The sequence below is a fragment of the Nasonia vitripennis genome (assembly GCF_009193385.2).
Source record: "Nasonia vitripennis strain AsymCx chromosome 4 unlocalized genomic scaffold, Nvit_psr_1.1 chr4_random0007, whole genome shotgun sequence".
Lineage (NCBI taxonomy): Eukaryota > Metazoa > Arthropoda > Insecta > Hymenoptera > Pteromalidae > Nasonia > Nasonia vitripennis.
The window spans coordinates 1,591,206-1,610,197 of record NW_022279643.1 but is presented as its reverse complement, the minus strand read 5'-3'; the positions used below and the strand labels follow the sequence as shown (position 1 = coordinate 1,610,197).

Sequence of the window (18,992 nt, the reverse complement as noted above, 5' to 3'; positions counted from 1 at the left end):
AAGTCTCTTAGAGATACTTTTAGAGATAATCGTGTAACACCAACATTTTTATTCAAAAAACACGCAAAAATTGAACAAATTGTGCCCGCATTTTAAAAAAACGTATACGATCGGGATAAAAAAATTAGTTTTTAGGTTTGTGCAAGAGGAGACTCCTTCCAAAATTTCAGCCCGATCGGTCGAAAATTGCGTGAGATATCGCATCTCACAAATTTTTCGATGACTAAACTATAAGGCACTTCCGTGTCGCGGTCGTGCCTAAAAAATATGGCTGTGAACTCTAAAAATTTTATTTTTTAATAATTTGAATTAAACAAAAATTTCTTAAACTCTTATAAAATAAAAATTTTAGAGTTCACAACCACAGTTTTTTTGTTATCATCCAGATGGTAACACCCATATAGACTCACATTATATTGTTTTTTTGCTTTTAAGAATTATCTGGAAATTGAAACGATACGGTCCAAATTTCGTGCAGAGATCTGTGCAGAAATCTCTGCACATTATTTTCAAATAATCTTCATTTTTATACGACTATCACGAAATGTATTTTTTGTAACACATGCACGATTTCTGCGTTTCTTTGACCCAAAAAGGGGGCTTAAAGTGAACTTTTTTTGATCAGCTGGAGAAAAGAGGGCAAAATAAAATTTTTTCGCCCGTTTATTGAAAATGTTCAAATCTTCTAAACTCGCGTGAAATTCAACTAGTGCCGTTCGAAACGCGAAAATCAGTACATGCGTTACAAAAAATATGGCATGCACCAAGGGCTAAGCGGGCTTATTGGTCTCGTGGGGTTGCAATACTCGTCTGCGGTTCGTGTAAACGCCCTCGCCTTCGACTCGGGCTAACTCGCTTTGACTCGTACTGCAAACTCCACACTCGACCTAAAAAAGCCCACTTTACGCCCTTGGTACATAATATACTATTTTTCATAAGGAATCGAATCGAATGAACAAGGAAACTTGATCGCGACAATCGCTATGAAAGATTATTTAAATACTGAGGTTCTGCTAGTTATATATATATCAGTATGACATGAATTCATAGGGAGGAACTTTAACGATGTGCAACGACACCCCTATAAGAGAAAGCAAAAGTTATGAGAAAAATTGGTTTTTACAGTTTAGCTCTTTACTTGAGAACCACTTGACAAAATCGTTTGAAATTTTAGCAGCAGATAGCTTTTAAATCACCAAATAAAACTTTGAAGCATTTGACTACATTGTTTCAGAGATATAAGGAATCGAAAAATTAAAAAAAAAAATTGAAACCTTGATAGGACCATAGGAGTTTAAAAGCGGCGCAATGAACTTAGCTTATATACATAAAATATCTACTTTTTCCCAAAATCTCAAGTTTAATAGGGCCTTTTTACCTCCGTAATCGAGGCACAAAAAAACTCATTTTTTCCAGTTTTCGATTTATTACTGAAAAAATAAGTGGTCAAATCACTTGAAATTTTAATAAGATATAGTTTGACACGTGACTCATCGATATGATTGTTTTGTGAGGTTATAATGTTTAGTTTATGACGGGCGATATTAGCACGTCATAAGCTCAGCATGCCGCGAGAAGAAAGACTTGTACTAAATTCACACTGTTACAGGTACCAGCGCTGGCAAGGCGGGGAGAGCCGCTGGACGACGCGAGAGAGGCGGAGAGAGAGGGAGATAGAAAATTCGGCGACACGCGACTGAGACGCGTGCCGCCAGATACGATCCGACCTTTGAACTGACTCCTCGCGAGACGCTCAGTACTTTCGGGAGATAGCTGTTAGGAGAGTGAAAGTAGAAGTGTGTGAGTGTGCGTGCGTATACGACATTGCGTCTCGCTACCGCATCCGGAACTGCACCGACGGGGTTCCGACTGCTGACAGCGAACATCAGGGCGATACCGGCTAATTGTAAGTGCCAGCTCTTTCTCTCTCACGCTACACTCGCCAGGGCTCTCCTTATCCTCCCTCGTACCTGCGACCTCGCTTGCTCGCATGCAAGCCCTGTATATGGTTTGTCAATAAACGCTGTGACAGTCCCTCAACAATCTCGACAGTCGTTATTTTGCGTGTTCCTACGCGTACACTTGTACCTCGCTCCATCACCGACCCAGCCGCCTCCGCGGGCTTGCGTCTCGCATACGTACGAGATCGCAGCATAACTGGCCTGGCCGGAACCCATTCAGCACTAGGTGCTATCCCGACGACTCTCTTTCTCGAGAGTAACGAGGTCTACGGACCTTGATTATAGCGGAACTGGAAACTGAGCAACTGCATCCAGTACACCGTTATAAGTTTTAGAGATATGAATTGAAAAAAATCACCTATTTCATTTTATCTGCCGAACAAAGCGGTCGATCCCGAGGACCAAAAGAGGAAAAGTAGGTAATTTTATTCTCATTCAAATCCATTTTAACTGAATTGTTTGAAACAATGGGATGATTGAAAAAACGCAAAAAAGTGTTTTTCAAAAATGAAAAAATGGCCATAAAAAATTAATAGCTGAGTAAATAAAAAATAACTGTTTTTCCTGAATTCAGAATACAAAAATAGATATGCATGTCAAATTTTACTGATATTGACGGAGTAGTTCCAGAAATATTACGGTATACATACACACACACACACACATACGGACATTTTCTAAAAATACTTGATTTTAACTTCTAACACACCAAGAAGTATTTTCTAAAAGTTTTGACAAAACTCAAAATTTTAATATTACAAAGCTTCCTTTAGTAGGGAGCAAAATATCATGTTAAATTATTAATGAACATTATAAAAAATCACTGTTAAAACTTAACATTAAAATGTTTATATTTTATTTCAATTTATAAATTTTCAAAATGTATAATACTGTTAATTTTATTTAATTTAAAGTTAAAATTAATATTATTTTCATTTTGACTTTGTTTTTTAAAACAATATATAATTAAATAACAAGAATAATACCAATTTTTTATACTTTGTTAAGTCCTTGAATTTTCTGTTCCTTTCAGATGCATGGAAAAGTGGCCTAATTATGCACTCATCATAAGAAGTTCAGTATGCAACAAAAATGGAGTGGGTTTTTCAGACTCGGGTGATGTTTTGAGCACGAGTGGGAGTCGAGGACGCTGTAGGCTTCCTAGAAAAAGTTAATTTTCCCTTCTATTTGCACGATATACTATATTTTACCTATTAAGCGGACAAAATAGTATATTGTGTACCAAGATTGTAAAGTAGCCCTTGGTGCACACTATAGTTTTTGTAACGCACGTATCGATTTCCGCGTTTTTTTGCGTATAATCGGAACTAAGGTAATTTTTTTGACATGGTACCTTAAAGTATTTAGTTTTATATATCAAGGAGCGCGATAGCTCCGCACTGGAAAGAAAGGAACGTTCGGTTCAGGGCAGGGCGACCCTATGTACTTTAAAATTGGGTTTTCTAACATCTAACAAAAATCTCGATTGCATATAAATTAGTATTGCTTGTATGCTCAATCTGTTGGTATCTATTTGAAATTTATTAACCTAATCTTTTATCTTTAAAAAGAGTTATTCGAAAATATTACGTTATTAACTTAATATTGCAAGTTGAAAATTTGCTTGGTGAATTTCTTTTCGTGAGAGTTTCTGCTCCCGATATTTTGTCTCCTCTGGTCACGTGACTTTCAATGAGATGTATTATATGCCAGTGGTAACAGCAGTTATAATCTACTTTACCGACTTTTGTCTGCAACTCGGTGACACGCGATTGTGTTATTATATTTTATGTACATTTATTATATGCGCGATGGAATTAATGTCTAAAACAATAGTAAATTATTGTATATCAAATTGATCATTTGAAGAAAAAAAGCTTTGTAAAAGATGTGAAATCTCTCTAAAAAAAACTGTTTTCAAAAGTAAAAACCTTGTCAAGAAAAAGTAGTTAAATCTATAAATATAAAAATGTCAAGTAAATGTTATTATTCCATACTCGATCGGAATAGCCACTTTTTGCGCCTGAAAATCGGGAAAAAAGTAGCATATTTTTCCCGTAAACCTGTTAGTTATAAGTATAATGTCTTACTTATTTTTAATTAAATTGAAGTTATGAACTATTTCACTATTGTATTTTCGTATTTATTGTACTATATAAAAGGAACTTCATTCATTCACTCTTGACATCTCTTGACATCTTGACATCTTATGTATGTATGAACTTTTGACGAGTCTTCTATGCTACGGAAATAAAATGAGATTACATTTTTTATATCTTTTATACATATCGTAATCGCCTTTAGTGATACTATTTTGAGATTTTTATTTTTGGGACAATACAGGTATAAAAATTGAAGATTAATTTTCATAATTTATTTAAATCCAAAACCATGGTCTTAAAAATAAAAAATTCTTTAAATGTGAATCGAATTAGATTTATTATAGTCCATTGATTATATGCTTGTAATTCAACATATAATTTGTGAACCAATACAATTTTTACGTTAGGTAATAGTATTTATTCATTAATTTCGACAAATCGATTTTTTTGTCACTCATTCCCGTTAAATTGTCAAATTATTTATATAATTATCAAAAACCAGGTGAGTGAAAACACAATATTATGACAAATAACTTTTTTAATATTAGCGATGGTTAAATTTTAAGTTGCATAATTTCTAAAAAAAAACTACACGAAATGAGAAGCTAAAGGGGGCAGATACGCTTAAAATTAAACAAAAATAAAAAATTACTTTTCATCGTCACATATGTACCCAAAATCATTTAAAAGAATGATTACACTATAAAATCTATTCAGTTATATTAAAATAAATACAAAATGATTTTCATATGTGCTACATACTCGTAATCCTGGTATATGGCATTTACAAAAGTTGTTTTCATGTTTTTGATAATTTAACAGAGTACATATATCAGAGTAGCCCCTTTATACATGTGTGTGTGCGTGTGTATGTGTATATATATATATATAATTAATAAAATAATTGAATATATTAATTTAAGTTGCATTTGTTTCCTTAATCATACGTATATAATATAAAACGTATATTATGTAAATCGACAATATTTTAATTTATTTTATATATATGTTAAAAACTCACAGTCATTTGGGCAAGATTTCCATACAATAACTTCGGCACTAACTGTCATCACAACAGTTATGAAAAGTATGTAAACTCTTTTTAACGAAGAGGTCATATTTGATGCGTATATCTGAGTCAAATGATAGTAGCCTAAAGAGTGAATCAAGAGAAACCAGATAACTAGAACGTCGAGATGGGGGAAGAGGACACAGGTCAATTGAAGAGCTATCTATTTAAGAGTATTACTCTGTACCATGCTTTATTAGATTAGCTAATAACGCCATGAAATGAAAATTAATTTTATTACGAAAAATAAATTGCATATTATACAAATGTTCATCAACATTTCTTAAAGGTTTATTTATTACAAGTATCAAAATTGTTTTTCTTAATTATTTATACATCATAACATCAAACAAAGATTATTTGGTGCAACACAAGAACATTAGCATCAGTTAACATTTTTGGTTACGAAAAAACAAATTAGAAACTTATCGTTGTAACATACGAACGATTTTTGCGTTTTTTGTACCGATTAATTGGAACTAATGTGAGTTTTTTTTAACCGATGGGCAAAAAACTTATGTTAACAGACAACAAAAAAAAAAACCACTGCCAATTCTTCGGCACGTAGCTTCCTCCAACAAAATTTATAGTTCAAATAAATAAAATATTGTTCAAATATACAGTATATTAATGATTTTTAAAATACTTTCAATCTTAATTATTTTACATAACACCCGTCACAATATCAAATCATATAATTTTCATGAAAAAATTTTAACCTCAATATTTTAAATACCATAAGGTCCTCATAACCTCATAAAATCATGAATTGTCTTAAAACATTCTGAACTTTAGTTAGCGAGTTATAAGGTTTAACAGAAATAGTAATTTTCAGTTATACAGGTATACAGGGTGAGAGACAAAGAATTTTAATCCTGATATCTTTTAAACTAAAGCCCTTTTACTCCTGTAATCGTACGACATAGAAAACACATTTTTTTAGTTTTCGATTTTTAGCTTGAAAACTAGTAATCAAAATGGTTTAAAATTTTTACAGCAAATAGATAAGATCGTTTTTCATTGTCATAAATTTTTTCAAAACGTTTGACGATTTAGTTAGAGATTAAATTTTTATTATTCCCCCTTTTTATCATAAAAATTGAACGGAACAATCAATCTGGAAAATCTTGCGGAAAAAAGTAGGCAATTTTATACTCTTTAGATGCACTATTGTTGAATATATTGTATAGATCATATTATCAAAAAAACAAAAAAATATGATAAATCAAAAAATAGCTTTAATGTGGCCATAAAATGGTCAGAATCATAAAAAATTGTCCTTAATTCAGAATCAGAAAACATATATGCATGTCAAATTTTATTACGATCGATCGCGCGGTTCCAGAATTATGACGGTATACGTAGATACACCCCCCCCCCCCCCCTCCACACACACAGCCATCCGCAGGGACTTTTTCTAAAAACGCATGATTTGTACTCCAAACACCTCCAAATGCGTTTCTCCGAAGTTTCAGTGAAACTGAATATTTTACTATTACAAAGCTTCCTCTTAGGAGGAAGCAATTTTTTTTTTTGTAACACAAGCACGATTTTTGCGTTTCTCTGTCCCATTAAACAAGACTAGAGTAACTTTTTTCAAACCGGCGGGCAAACAACAATTTGCCACACTCGTGCTCAAACATCATCCTCGCTTGGAAAGCCCATTGTTGTACAATCTACTATTTATGATTCTGACCATTTTATGCCCTTACGAAAATAATGTGCAGAGATCTGTGCATAGATTTCTGCGCAGATCTCTGCAGAATATCTTCGTAAGGGTGGTCATTTTATGGCCTTTTTTCGATTTAAAAATTAAAAAAAATATTTGCTTTTTTTAGATATGATTTATACAATAAATTAAGCAATAGTGTTTCTACAAGAGCATTAAATTGCCTACTTCTTCCCACAAGATTTTCAAGATTTACTGTTTCGTTCGATTATTATGATAAAAAAGATGATTTATTAAAAAAATGTAATATTAGTAAAACTAAATTGTCAAAAGTTTTGAGAAAATTTATGACAAAAAAAGGATAATATCTTTTTGCTGTAAAAAATCTAAGCCATTTTGGCGACTAGTTTTCGATCTAAAAATCAAAAACCAAAATAAATGGGTTTTCGATGTCGTACGATTACGGGAGTAAAAAGGTTTCAAATAAATTGAAATTTTGGGAAAGGATGGATCTTATGCTTACCTTGGCTAAGTTATTTTTGCAGCTTATGAAACCGATAAGTTTAAGATATTAAGATTCTAATTCTTTGTCTCTCACCCTGTGTACTCCGTATAACTGGAAATTATTATTATTAAACCTTACGACTCGATAACGTAAGATCAGAATATGTTTTGAAAAAATTCATAGTTTTATGAGATAGAATCCCATGATATTTGAAATATTGAGGTTTAAATTTTTTAATGGATATCATATGATTTGATATTGTGACGGATGGTGGACGAGAACTAATCCATCGAACAGCCAGTTGGTGCGATTGTAGGGCGCCCAACCCCTCTAACCAGGAGGCATTGGGGAGTTCGGGTCTTGGATTTTGATGAAATTTGGTGGGATGGCTCATTTTATAATAAAAAATAGGGTAGATAAAGCCTTTTAGGCCAATACGTCTTCTATCAAAAGTTACAGCTATATAAAGTTTCGAATTTTGAGTATATTCAACAATAAATCCAATACAATGTCACTTTTTCATCAATATGCTTTGTCACACCCATATACCTATCACTACTCACATTTTTATAACCAAACACATAAAAGTGTATATTATTTTATGAAAGGATCCGTTGTCTACTATACTTTATATTTATATAAACTGGAAAGATACACAGAAATCCGATTCAAGATAAAAAAGCCACAATTTCTCATAATTGCTTACCTTCTTTAGATATTTTCTCACAAAATAACAATTACCTTTTTTCTAGGTAATTCCCTTTCTCTGTAGGTTAGGACATTCAGAAATAATATCTCTGAAAATTCTACTAATTTGATTGGAATGTGGACAATAACCTTTTTTGATTAAAAATACGCACATCTAAAGACATTTGTTAAAATCAGGGTTTATAAAATTTCACAGACTTCTTATACTTGATATAATAGTCATTAATGGCTTAACATTTTTATGCTTTACTTGCAATAATTTTTATCATAGATATTTACTTTTATAATTAAACACAATGCTGCAGGACAACATTAATTCCAACAGGTCCACATTAGAGTACGCAAAAAAAATGTAATATTCAGATCTTGTCATCTTATACATATATACTCATATAATTATATCTTATTCAATACTTAACTCACCTTTTTTACCCCTCTAATAATAATTTATATAGTTATCTGAAAGTAAATAACCATAACATAAATTTGTTTTATGCGTGCTTATCATTTATCAGTTCCCACACAGCATGAAAGGTTCCAATTGAAAGTTTCAAGAAAGATTACCATAAAAGCTTCCTGTAAGCTTCATGAAGGTGAATTGAAACTTTCTCTAATATTACTTTGAAATATTCCAGTAAAGCTTTCCGCAAGATTATTGAAAGCTAATACTGGAAGATCTCATTTTTCATTTATTGAAACATGACATGTTATCTTATAACAAGCTTCTATTAAGCTTCCATGAAAGATTCGAAGTAACATTACATAAAGATTTCATTGAAGGTTACTATAAGCAATCATAAATGCTTTTCAAAATATATGTAGGATTGCTCCGGGAAGGTTACCTGCAAGACTTTTGTAAGCTTCTTGGCATATTAAAAAAATATTCAAATTTAAACCCAAATGGGAATATTTCAAAAGCTTTCCGCAATCTTCCATGAAAGGTTCAATGCAATATGGTGAGAATCTGCCATGAAAGATTCAGGTAAGAAGGCTTGCAAGCTATCAGAAAGATATGTAGGATTGCTCCGGGAAGGTTACCTACAAGACTTTTGTAAGCTTCTTGGCATATTAAAAAAATGTTCAAATTTAAACCCAAATGGGAATATTTCAAAAGCTTTCCACAATCTTCCATGAAAGGTTCAATGCAATATGGTGAGAATCTGCCATGAAAGATTCCAGTAAGAAGGCTTGCAAGCTATCAGAAAGATATGTAGGATTGCTCCAGGAAGCTTACCTGCAAGACTTTAGTAAGCTTCTTGGCATATTAAAAAAATGTTCAAATTTAAACCCAAGCGGGAATATTTCAAAAGCTTTCCGCAATCTTCCATGAAAGGTTCAATGCAATATGAAGAGAATCTATCATGAAAGATTCCTGTAAGAAGGCTTACAAGCTGTCACCAAGATTTTATAATAAACTAGGTACATTTATGCGCGCTCCGCGCGCGTTGAACTTTTAGGTTAGGATTTTATTTTATATATATATATATACAATTTTATTTAAATATACAGCTGTATATCAAATTCGATTAAGACTGCCGATATTATAATAAGATTAAATAGGGTTTAATCTATTTATAAATAATTATAATATTAGTTAATTTAAAGTATTTATTAACTATCAACTTTGATTGTTGTTTTGCATATTTACAAAAAGTGGGATAAACATATATACAGCTTATAATTGCAGAATGGATTAATAATTGAATCGATTCCCATATTTTAATTGGGTTATTTTCAAAAATGAAGTAAACTAGTTTCGCTTATTTAACAATATTCTAAGATTGATATTATTTCAATTTGTAGAAATATTAATCTTTATTACAATTTTGCTTCCAAGCAAAATTATAATTATATATATATATTCTGATAACTGCTAATGTAACTATATTAACAGATTTTATTTTTATTATCATTACAAATTTTTAATTATATTAACGAATATACTACTTTATTTCGAATTTAAATTTAATTTTCGCGCCGAAATTTATGTTTTGCATCATCTTATGGATTTCAATTCCAATTTCCAATCTGCTTATGCAGTCTGCACAGCTGGAATTCGGAATCAAAGATGGCTACAAGATAGCAAATCAGTTTGCGAGGGAAAACTCTTCATGAAAAGGTAAGGTTGATTGTACTTATGGTGTTTGTATGACGTTCTAATACATAAAAGGAAATTTTAGTTGTTCACCAATAAACAAAATTAAACGGGCATGGCAAGTTACGTAGTAATTATCTTGAGAGTTGTTCCTTGCTTCATCACGATTAAATATAATAAACTTGACTTTGTTTGATTGATCTTAGTACTTTTCAATCTGTAATTTTGTTGCGAAATATATTAAACTTGCCTAACTTTTTACTTTTTTAAAAGTTATTTTTTTTAGAGATCAAATTTGACTACTTATTTTGGGCCACATATATACCAATTGTCTGTGTGGAAAGCATAGTATAGGAGTATACGGTTCTTTTTGTGAATTTACATTCAAAATAATTCTTCTTTAGGTGAGTTGTACTGAGACAAAAGTATTTTCTATTATAGTAATTATATTTTTGCATTATAAAAAAAAACTATTTTTTCTAAAATTGTTATTTAGTTATGGATTAGAGAGGATCTATTAACTTTTAACAATTATATTTCAGGTTTGTAGAGTATTTGTAGATATAGAAAGTTACAATAATTTTGCCTCTTTACTCTATACATTAAGCAAGAATTAATTGCACTTTATAAGAGATTGTGAATATGATGTCTATATTCCAATTTTTGTTTTCACTCTTGGAAAACTAACACACTTCTGTCACAATATCATTTCTGATTGTGAAACAGTATTTAAAATTGAATGAACCTCGAGTGATGTATTTTTGATTTTAACTCCAACTTATATAATAATATTTTACAGTTATAGCATAATATATTATCATGAGAGTCAGAGTCAAAGTTCCAAGTACATAACTTGAGATTAATTTAATATAAAATATTGTTTTACAATCAGAAAAGAAAATTTAATATGCCTGGTTATGTGTGTTTGTTTTCGAATGAAGGCAAACACAAAAATTTGAATATAGACATCGTATTCAAAATCTCCTGTAATTCTTGTGAGTGAAAATTCTTGTTAATGCATCAAGGAAAAAGACTAAGTTATTATAACTTTCTGCATGAAAAAATGCACTACAAACGCCTAATATAATTATCTAGAGTTTGTAGATCCTCCGAAACTACCCTTATAAGAAATTTTATCCGGCAAAGGCAAAAATTCACATGGGTCTTCAGTCGACAATTCCAACAGAGACAAAAAATATTCGGATTATTATCACCTGATGATAAGATGCCGTTTTGGTACGATTGTAAGCTGATTATGAGTTGATAAACAGCTGAATATCATCTGATTTTTTTGGTAGGTTTAGGTTATACATAATACGAATTCGTGAGCGGGGGCACATTTATGGCCAGTTCATCCCAGTTTATTTATTCACTTACCACAAGATATCTTGGCATAGAAGGATACGGGATCAAGCTTCTATAAAGCTTCCATGGAAGTATGGGAATCTTTAAGGAAGCTTTCATGGAGGTTTCGAAATCTTTTAGGAAGCTTTCATGGAATATTTCTGGAAGACGTAAATTTCCGCGACACTTGACGTCAGAAATATTCTGGTAAAGATTATTGAAACGTGCAACGGTTCTTCCCACACATATATATGGGACGTTTCACGTCAACCGGACCATCAGTGCACCCAAAATTTGGGTTAACCTAACAAGACGTTTGAGGTCTCAAAATGATCGTCTGGTCAAGGGCTTTTGAAAAAGTTCTGGTCTTTTCAAAAATCCAATGTGGCGTATAAAATATGGAGCCTGAAACCCACGTTTTCATAGCACATTCAACAAAAACAATAGTAAAAATGTTCTAATTTGTGAAATATCCCACCAAAAAGCATGTACAACTCATGATAGGACATATTATTGACAATGCTGACGGAATTCCAAAATCAAAAATGGCGGAATCAAAATGGTGGATATTATACCTCCACCAAACCCATTTTACCGCAACAAATGATTTTTGATCAGTTTAAAGTATTGATATGGGGGTTTTCAGGGTTTCTGAATCTTACTTTAACCTCGACATTTCAAAATTCGAAATGGTGGATCCAAAATGGCGGACATTATACCACCACCAAACCAATTTTACCGCAACAAATGATTTTAGATCAGTTTAAAGTATCGATATGAGGGTTTTTGGGGCCACTGCACCTTATTTTAACCTCGAAATTATAAAATCCAAAATGGCGGACATTATACAACCACCAAAACTATTTTACCGCAATGAACGATTTTAAATCAGTTTAAACTATCGGTATGGGAGTTTAAGGAGCCGCTGAATCTTATTTTAACCTCGAAATTTCAAAATTCAATATGGCCAATATAAACTGGCGGATATTTGTCATAACCCACCCGCAGGCTCTCTCGCGTAAAGCTCCTGCTAACGCGCAACCCGCCGAACATGCCACGCACGCTGCAGCGCTTATCACCGCGGCGCTAGTACCGCGGCGCGCCGCTAGGCGGCTGCGCATTACTCACAAGTGAAGTAGCGTCGCGGAGGGCACATAAGGAGGCCGGGTCCAGCGCTGTACCTCGCCCCTCTTCCAACAGCCTAATGCTGCAAGTACACGGCTCGTATCCAATGACAACTTGTGCAAAGACTTCAGCAAATAAAACTGTTTTGTGGCAAAGGAATTTATTGCTTTCAAGTGATTTATTTCATCCCTCTTTTTTACCTACACCCCCAACCCCTTCCCACGTTTAGCAACCTATAGAAAGGAATATTTTCTTCAAGGAATACTTTCTTCATCGGCGACTTTTTCTACAACAGTCTTTTTCAGGATAGTTGGTGAGTAAGTCCATCAGCGGCTTTATTCATAGGCGACTTTTTCTCCAACAGTCCTTTTTAGGATAGTTAATAGGTACATTAATAGATACATTGGCGACTTCTTCTTCAACATCCTTTTTAAGGCAGTTGTTGAGTAAGTCTTACTTTATCGGCAACTCCTTGTTCAACTGTACTAGCCGTAATTTTGTTATTTCTAACATTTCTTTTGTTTTGGTTGTACTTTCTCATATCCTACAACAATGTCTTCTCCTGCGAAAAAATATCGTATCGATAGATGCGTTAATCCATTTGATATTAATACAGGACACAGCAAATCTCTTAGGAAGATCTTCAAAGAATTTCAAGATGTCTATCTTGATTATCCAACATCTTCACTGATTTGTGATACATGTAGAAAATCCTTTTACAAACTACATGATTTGTCATCTCCAAACGTCAGTATGAGTGTTGATTTTGAATCAGAGACTGATTCACCTTCGGTTTCAAACACGGATGCACCTATGCAAGATGATATTACAGATATTTTAACTGGACTTAAAAACAAATTCCAATCCCTGCCGGAGAACGATCCATTACGTGTCAGTATTCTTACTATTTTGCCCGAACACTGGGCAATACGTAAAATTATGAACCAATTTGGTGTGTCTCACAGAATGGCTCGTAAAGCAAAACAGTGAAGAGAATCAGATGGAGTTTTGGCTTCTCCTGTTGCAAAACGTGGAAAAACATTACCTGCAGAAACTACTCAGAAAGTTGAAGATTTTTACGAAAATGATCTTAACAGCAGAATTATGCCAAATAAAAAAGATACCGTCAGTATTTATTTATATGGTGAAAAAATAAAAATGCAGAAAAGATTATTACTTACTGATATTAAGAACCTTCATAATCAATTTAAAGAACAGTTTCCTGAACATCCGATTGGGCTTACCAAGTTTGCGGAACTGAGACCAAAATGTTGTGTCTTTGCAGGATCCTCTGGTACACACAATGTATGTGTATGTACGATGCACCAAAATTTCAAGGCGATGATTATTTGAATGAATGCAAATTTTGTCCGGACATTCAAAAGTTTTCTAATTACTTTGAGAACATTATGGATGAGCACAATATTGATCAAGTCATCTTCAGCACGTGGCAATCAACCGATAGATACACTTTGATACAACAATGCCTAACATCGCAAGAATTTATTGAAACTTTATGTTCTAGCCTAGAAAAGTTGATAACTCATCACTTCATCGCTAAGGAACAATCAAAGTTTATTTCTGGGAAGAAAAATAATCTTTCAGATGAAGAGGTTCTTGCTCAATTGGATTTTGCTGAGAACTATGCTTTTACAGCCCAAGATGCTACACAGGCATTTCATTTTAATAATGATCAAAGTACGATTTTTCCTGCTGTTGTTTATTATAAATCTGAAGGCAAGCTAAAGCATTTTAGTACAGTATCTATGTCCGACTGTACTACTCATGATTCCACTGCAGTATACATAATGCAGCAAAAGCTTATACCTGAAATTCGCAAGGTTTGTCCCCCACAGTAGAAAAGGTAATATATGCTACTGATGGTGCTAAACAGCATTTTAAAAATCGTTATCAAATGAGTAGTTTAATGAGTCATAAGAGAGATTTTGGCGTTGATGCTGAAGTGCACTGTTTTACAACAGCACACGGAAAAGGTAGTTGCGATGGAGTTGGAGCGATAGTAAAGAGAGAAGCTACAAGAGCGATCTTACAAGCTGCAAAAAATAAAGCAATTCTAGATGTTAAAGCTCTTTATTATTATAACATTTTTCTTATACACCAAAAAAGATCACGAACGAACTCGTCAATTCCTAACAAAGAGATTTAAAAACTGTCCACCTGTCACAAACATACAAATGGGGCATGGATTTATCCCAGAAAATAATGAAACATTGAAAGTCATGCATTACTCAAATGCCAATGAACCCAGGAACAGAGTAATTTATGATATCGGCGAAAGCCATTTATCACCAGTAAAAACTCCAGGAACGAGGAGCCAGAATTGATAAGAGTGCACAAAATGTCATTAAAGATTGATTCATTTGGCTAAATTATATACTTTTTTCATCCACACAGGCATACACATATACACAGAACAATAGAAAAATGTAAGTGCAAAAACCGCAGACAGATAATTCTAAATCTAATAGACCGGAAAAATATAAGATTAATGTGCACAAATACTGATTCCGATAATACATTTATAACCATTTACCTCACAAACACCCATATCGATACTTTAAATTGATCTAAAATCATTTGTTGCGGTAAAATTGGTTTAGTGGCGGTATAATGTCCGCCATTTTGGATCCACCATTTAAAATTTTGAAATTTCGAGGTCAAGCTAAGATTCAATGACCCTGAAAATCCCATATCGATATTTTAAACTGATCTAAAATCATTTGTTGCGGTAAAATTGGTTTGGTGGTGGTATAATGTCCGCCATTTTGGATCCACCATTTCGAATTTTGAAATGTCGAGGTTAAAATAAGATTCAGTGACCCTGAAAACCCCCATATCGATAATTTAAACTGATCAAAAATCATTTGTTGCGGTAAAATGGGTTTGGTGGAGGTATAATGTCCACCATTTTGATTCCGCCATTTTTGATTTTGGAATTCCGTCAGCATTGTCAATAATATGTCCTATCATGAGTTGTACATGCTTTTTGGTGGGATATTTCACAAATTAGAACATTTTTACTATTGTTTTTGTTGAATGTGCTATGAAAACGTGGGTTTCAGGCTCCATATTTTATGCGCCACATTGGATTTTTGAAAAGGCCAGAACTTTTTCAAAAAATGTGTGGGACGTTCTTTGTCAACCAGAACACCTAAATACCCAAAATTCCTTTCAACTTAAAAATTTTTTAAAATATGGAAAATTTAGCAGTTTTTGTGTACTTTCGATTAGTGCGTAGCTTTTTTTAAATTTTCATTCATAGACGGAGCTGCACGTTTCCTAACCATAAAAAAATACTACTTTACGTAATGATCAAGCTGTCAGAAATCACAGGGGCTCAGAAAAATTCCAAGCAACGAGTATTTTCATGTATTTTTAGCTGTTGGACACGAATCCGACGGTATTTTTTACCGATACCTTAAGCGTTCGTCCCTAACCTCAAAAAACACCCCCCAAAATCGCTTTTTCACGCAGTTGAGAGGTATATCCTGTGATCGATGTGTGGAAAATTATTGACGGATAGTATTTTCATGTATTGGCAAGCCACCTTTAATTTTGCAAATCTTCGGGTTTAGGATCTCAAAATACACAAAAATAGTCCCTGTCAATATTTTTTCTCTAGACTTACCTTTCTCAACGGAGTGAAACAGCAATTTTTGTTAAGGGGGGGGGGGGGTGGGCTGTTTTTTGAGGTTAGGGTCGAACGCTTAAGGATTAAGTAACGTGCCGCACGCAATTTTATAATGCATCCGCAAGAATATAAATCTTTTTTTAAAAATTATAATTTATTCGATTACCTTAGTTTATCATTTTAAATGATATTTCGTATCCTAATGTAAATTTAGCAACATATAAAAAGTATTAAAAAGTCATTTGGATTTTTCGTAATTGATTATTAAAGAAGCAAGGATATAGGGCTCGAAGAAGGGGGAGGGGGTCCGGGCGACCATGCGAGCGACGCGACGCAGCATTAAGATTATCTATTTTTCATTGATTATCTCGGAACTTTGCACTCATCGGAATCAAGTAAAAAATCGTTTCCAATGTAAAATTTGACGCCCTTTCGTTTGGTGCAAGCCATTTTATCGCAGGATAAATCGTTCTCAAAATATAAGCAAAAATAATGTTTGCACCTTGTTTTCGCATAGAACCCCTTGACCTAGGAAGCTAAAAATATCAGAATTGTTTTTCTCGACCTCGATTTACCTTATAATCAAACCATCGTCATTACTACCCACAATTTAATTTCAAAACTACTTTTACTGGGTCATTAACCCTATACCCATGCTTCTTTAATAATTAACTAGCCTAGCAATTTCTTATTTTATTATTAAAATAATAAAATACCTTGCTAATATATTGTTTTGCAACATAATAAGATAGTATACCTTGTTATAAACAGTTGATAGAAGTCGATAAGATTTCTTATTAACGTAAATTGTATACATTTTAATTACATTCTTTGCAATAAAATTTAATAGAAAGTCCGATATAACTCGGTAAAAGTCCATATATAGGTCAATATTGATCGAGAAATCTATATACGAAATTGAATTGTTTAATCATGTAATTTTTTTCAGTAGGATAATAAAAGGCGTGTAACTTTCAAATTGGATTAAATTTGATATTTACAATAAAGAATATACTATGAAATGTTATTTTTGTTTGGTGTATGTGGTTGCATGCGCTACGGGATCAAAATTATTATTATTCTCTTTAAGCACTTTAATATAGTGTAGATAGATACCCTGCTGAAAAAAATTGCGCAAGTAATGACGCGAATACTGGCGCGATTTTTTTAAGTGAGATAGAGAAAGAAAAGTAGAGAAGAAGAAAAAGTGAGAAAGAGAGAGAGAGAGAGAGAGAGAGAGAGAGAGAGAGAGAGAGAGAGAGAAAGAGAGAGAGAGAGAGAGAGTGTGTGTGTGAGAGAGAGAGAGATATCAAGACCTCCGGCTATGCACTTGTTGTATCGTAAGTTTGTTTTTTTTTCAAAGGAGAGAATACACTCAAATTTTAAACCTTTTTGCAATTTTAAGAGCCTCTGTCGATCATAACGGAATTTCCTAAGATGGAAAGTAATCTTTAAGCGTCTAAACCATTCTATCGAATTATGAAATCATGGATTTTTAATTATTAACAGTTTTGATGAACAAAATAATTTCAACTGTTGCTAATGTACACTTTATACATAAATATTTTTTTTATTGTTTAGAAGCTGTCAAACTTGCATTTCCAAATGCGAATGACGATGACATTAAAGATGGCATAAGTTCTTGACTGGATACTGCAAACACGCGGCTAAAGAGAGAAGCAAGGTAAATATTTTAATGAATTGATTATTTTTGCCTTCTATAAAACAAGCGATTTTGTGTAGTCTTTTTTGTTTTCAAAAATCAATCATAAACAAATTCATTTGCGTCTATTATACTCATTTTTATTAAAATCATAGCTTATTCTGTTTTTTATTAGATTCTAAAGTTTTTTGCCATAGTAAATATTACCATTCTAAAGCTATTTTGCATTATTTTTATGACTACTTTTTTCAGTGGAAAAGGTCCAAAAAGGGCGCCATTCCAGCCAATAGTTATTGACGAAACCCTGAACAGTGGCGAAGAATCCGATCCATAATTATTTACTTATTTTATTCAGTATTCGTAAATACTTATTTTAATTCTAATCTTATCCAGTAATTATTCTAATAAATAAAGTAGAGATCAGTAATTTACTAAAAACACAAGCTTAATTTGTAATTGATACATTTTTTCAATAAATAAAGGTATGTAATCATTCGATTTGAAGGTTTCTTTGAGCTAATATCAACTAATTTTAAGGGGAGTGTAACTCTTGCTTATAACATTTTGACAAAGGAGACTTCAAAACATAATCTTTTGCTTCAAAACTTATTGCTTATTTCCATTTTTCATTAAAGTACATTTAAATTCAAATATAATCTATTCGTATATCTCCTTTTAATAAATAAAATATTTATCGTCCATATTTATTACTTTGAAATTACAAAAAGGTAAGTACATTTAAAAAATGTGGTATTCTTCGCTGTCCGAATCCTTCGATATTCCGGAGATGCCGGGATGCAATGAACTGTTATGAGATACTAGCAGGTTACTTTTTGAGGTTAGAAATTCAAACATACACAGAATCGCGCACGAAAACGAATAGCCAATCGGAGATCACATAGAATATGTTACACAATGGCGCCATGCATTTTTTAAGTTGGATAGTCCGTATTTCGAATCGAAAGATCAATTAAAGAAGTATTAAATAATGGGAAGATTCCACAAATTCTTTCGGAAAGATTCCAAAAATCTTGCTGAAACCGTAACGTTATCTGAAATTTTCCAACAATTTTGAAACATATTGGAAACTTACTGGAAT

General features: G+C 32.7%; 1 protein-coding gene and 1 long non-coding RNA gene across 6 annotated transcripts in view; one reads left to right on the top strand and one right to left on the bottom strand.

Moving 5' to 3' along the window:
* LOC100116044 (MD-2-related lipid-recognition protein) overlaps nucleotides 1-5,562 on the bottom strand; it is a 54,297-nt gene extending 48,735 nt beyond the window's left edge. The window contains exon 1 of the mRNA XM_031930052.2: nucleotides 5,085-5,562. Within this exon, the coding sequence (XP_031785912.1) occupies nucleotides 5,085-5,181 (97 nt within the window). The 5' untranslated portion in view covers nucleotides 5,182-5,562. The remainder of the gene's footprint in view (nucleotides 1-5,084) is intronic.
* The window catches only part of LOC116738460, a 41,534-nt gene extending 23,143 nt beyond the window's left edge, over nucleotides 1-18,391 (top strand). For 2 of the 5 annotated variants that reach the window (XR_004227620.1, XR_004227619.1), the window contains exons 2-4: nucleotides 2,995-3,131; nucleotides 17,812-17,914; nucleotides 18,146-18,391. This is a non-coding gene — a long non-coding RNA (uncharacterized LOC116738460). Of the gene's footprint in view, nucleotides 1-2,994; nucleotides 3,132-5,288; nucleotides 5,422-17,811; nucleotides 17,915-18,145 lie in introns of those variants that run through there. The other 3 variants (XR_004227624.1, XR_004227623.1, XR_004227625.2) reach the window with 2 other exon arrangements.
* Nucleotides 18,392-18,992: the final 601 nt, after the last annotated feature.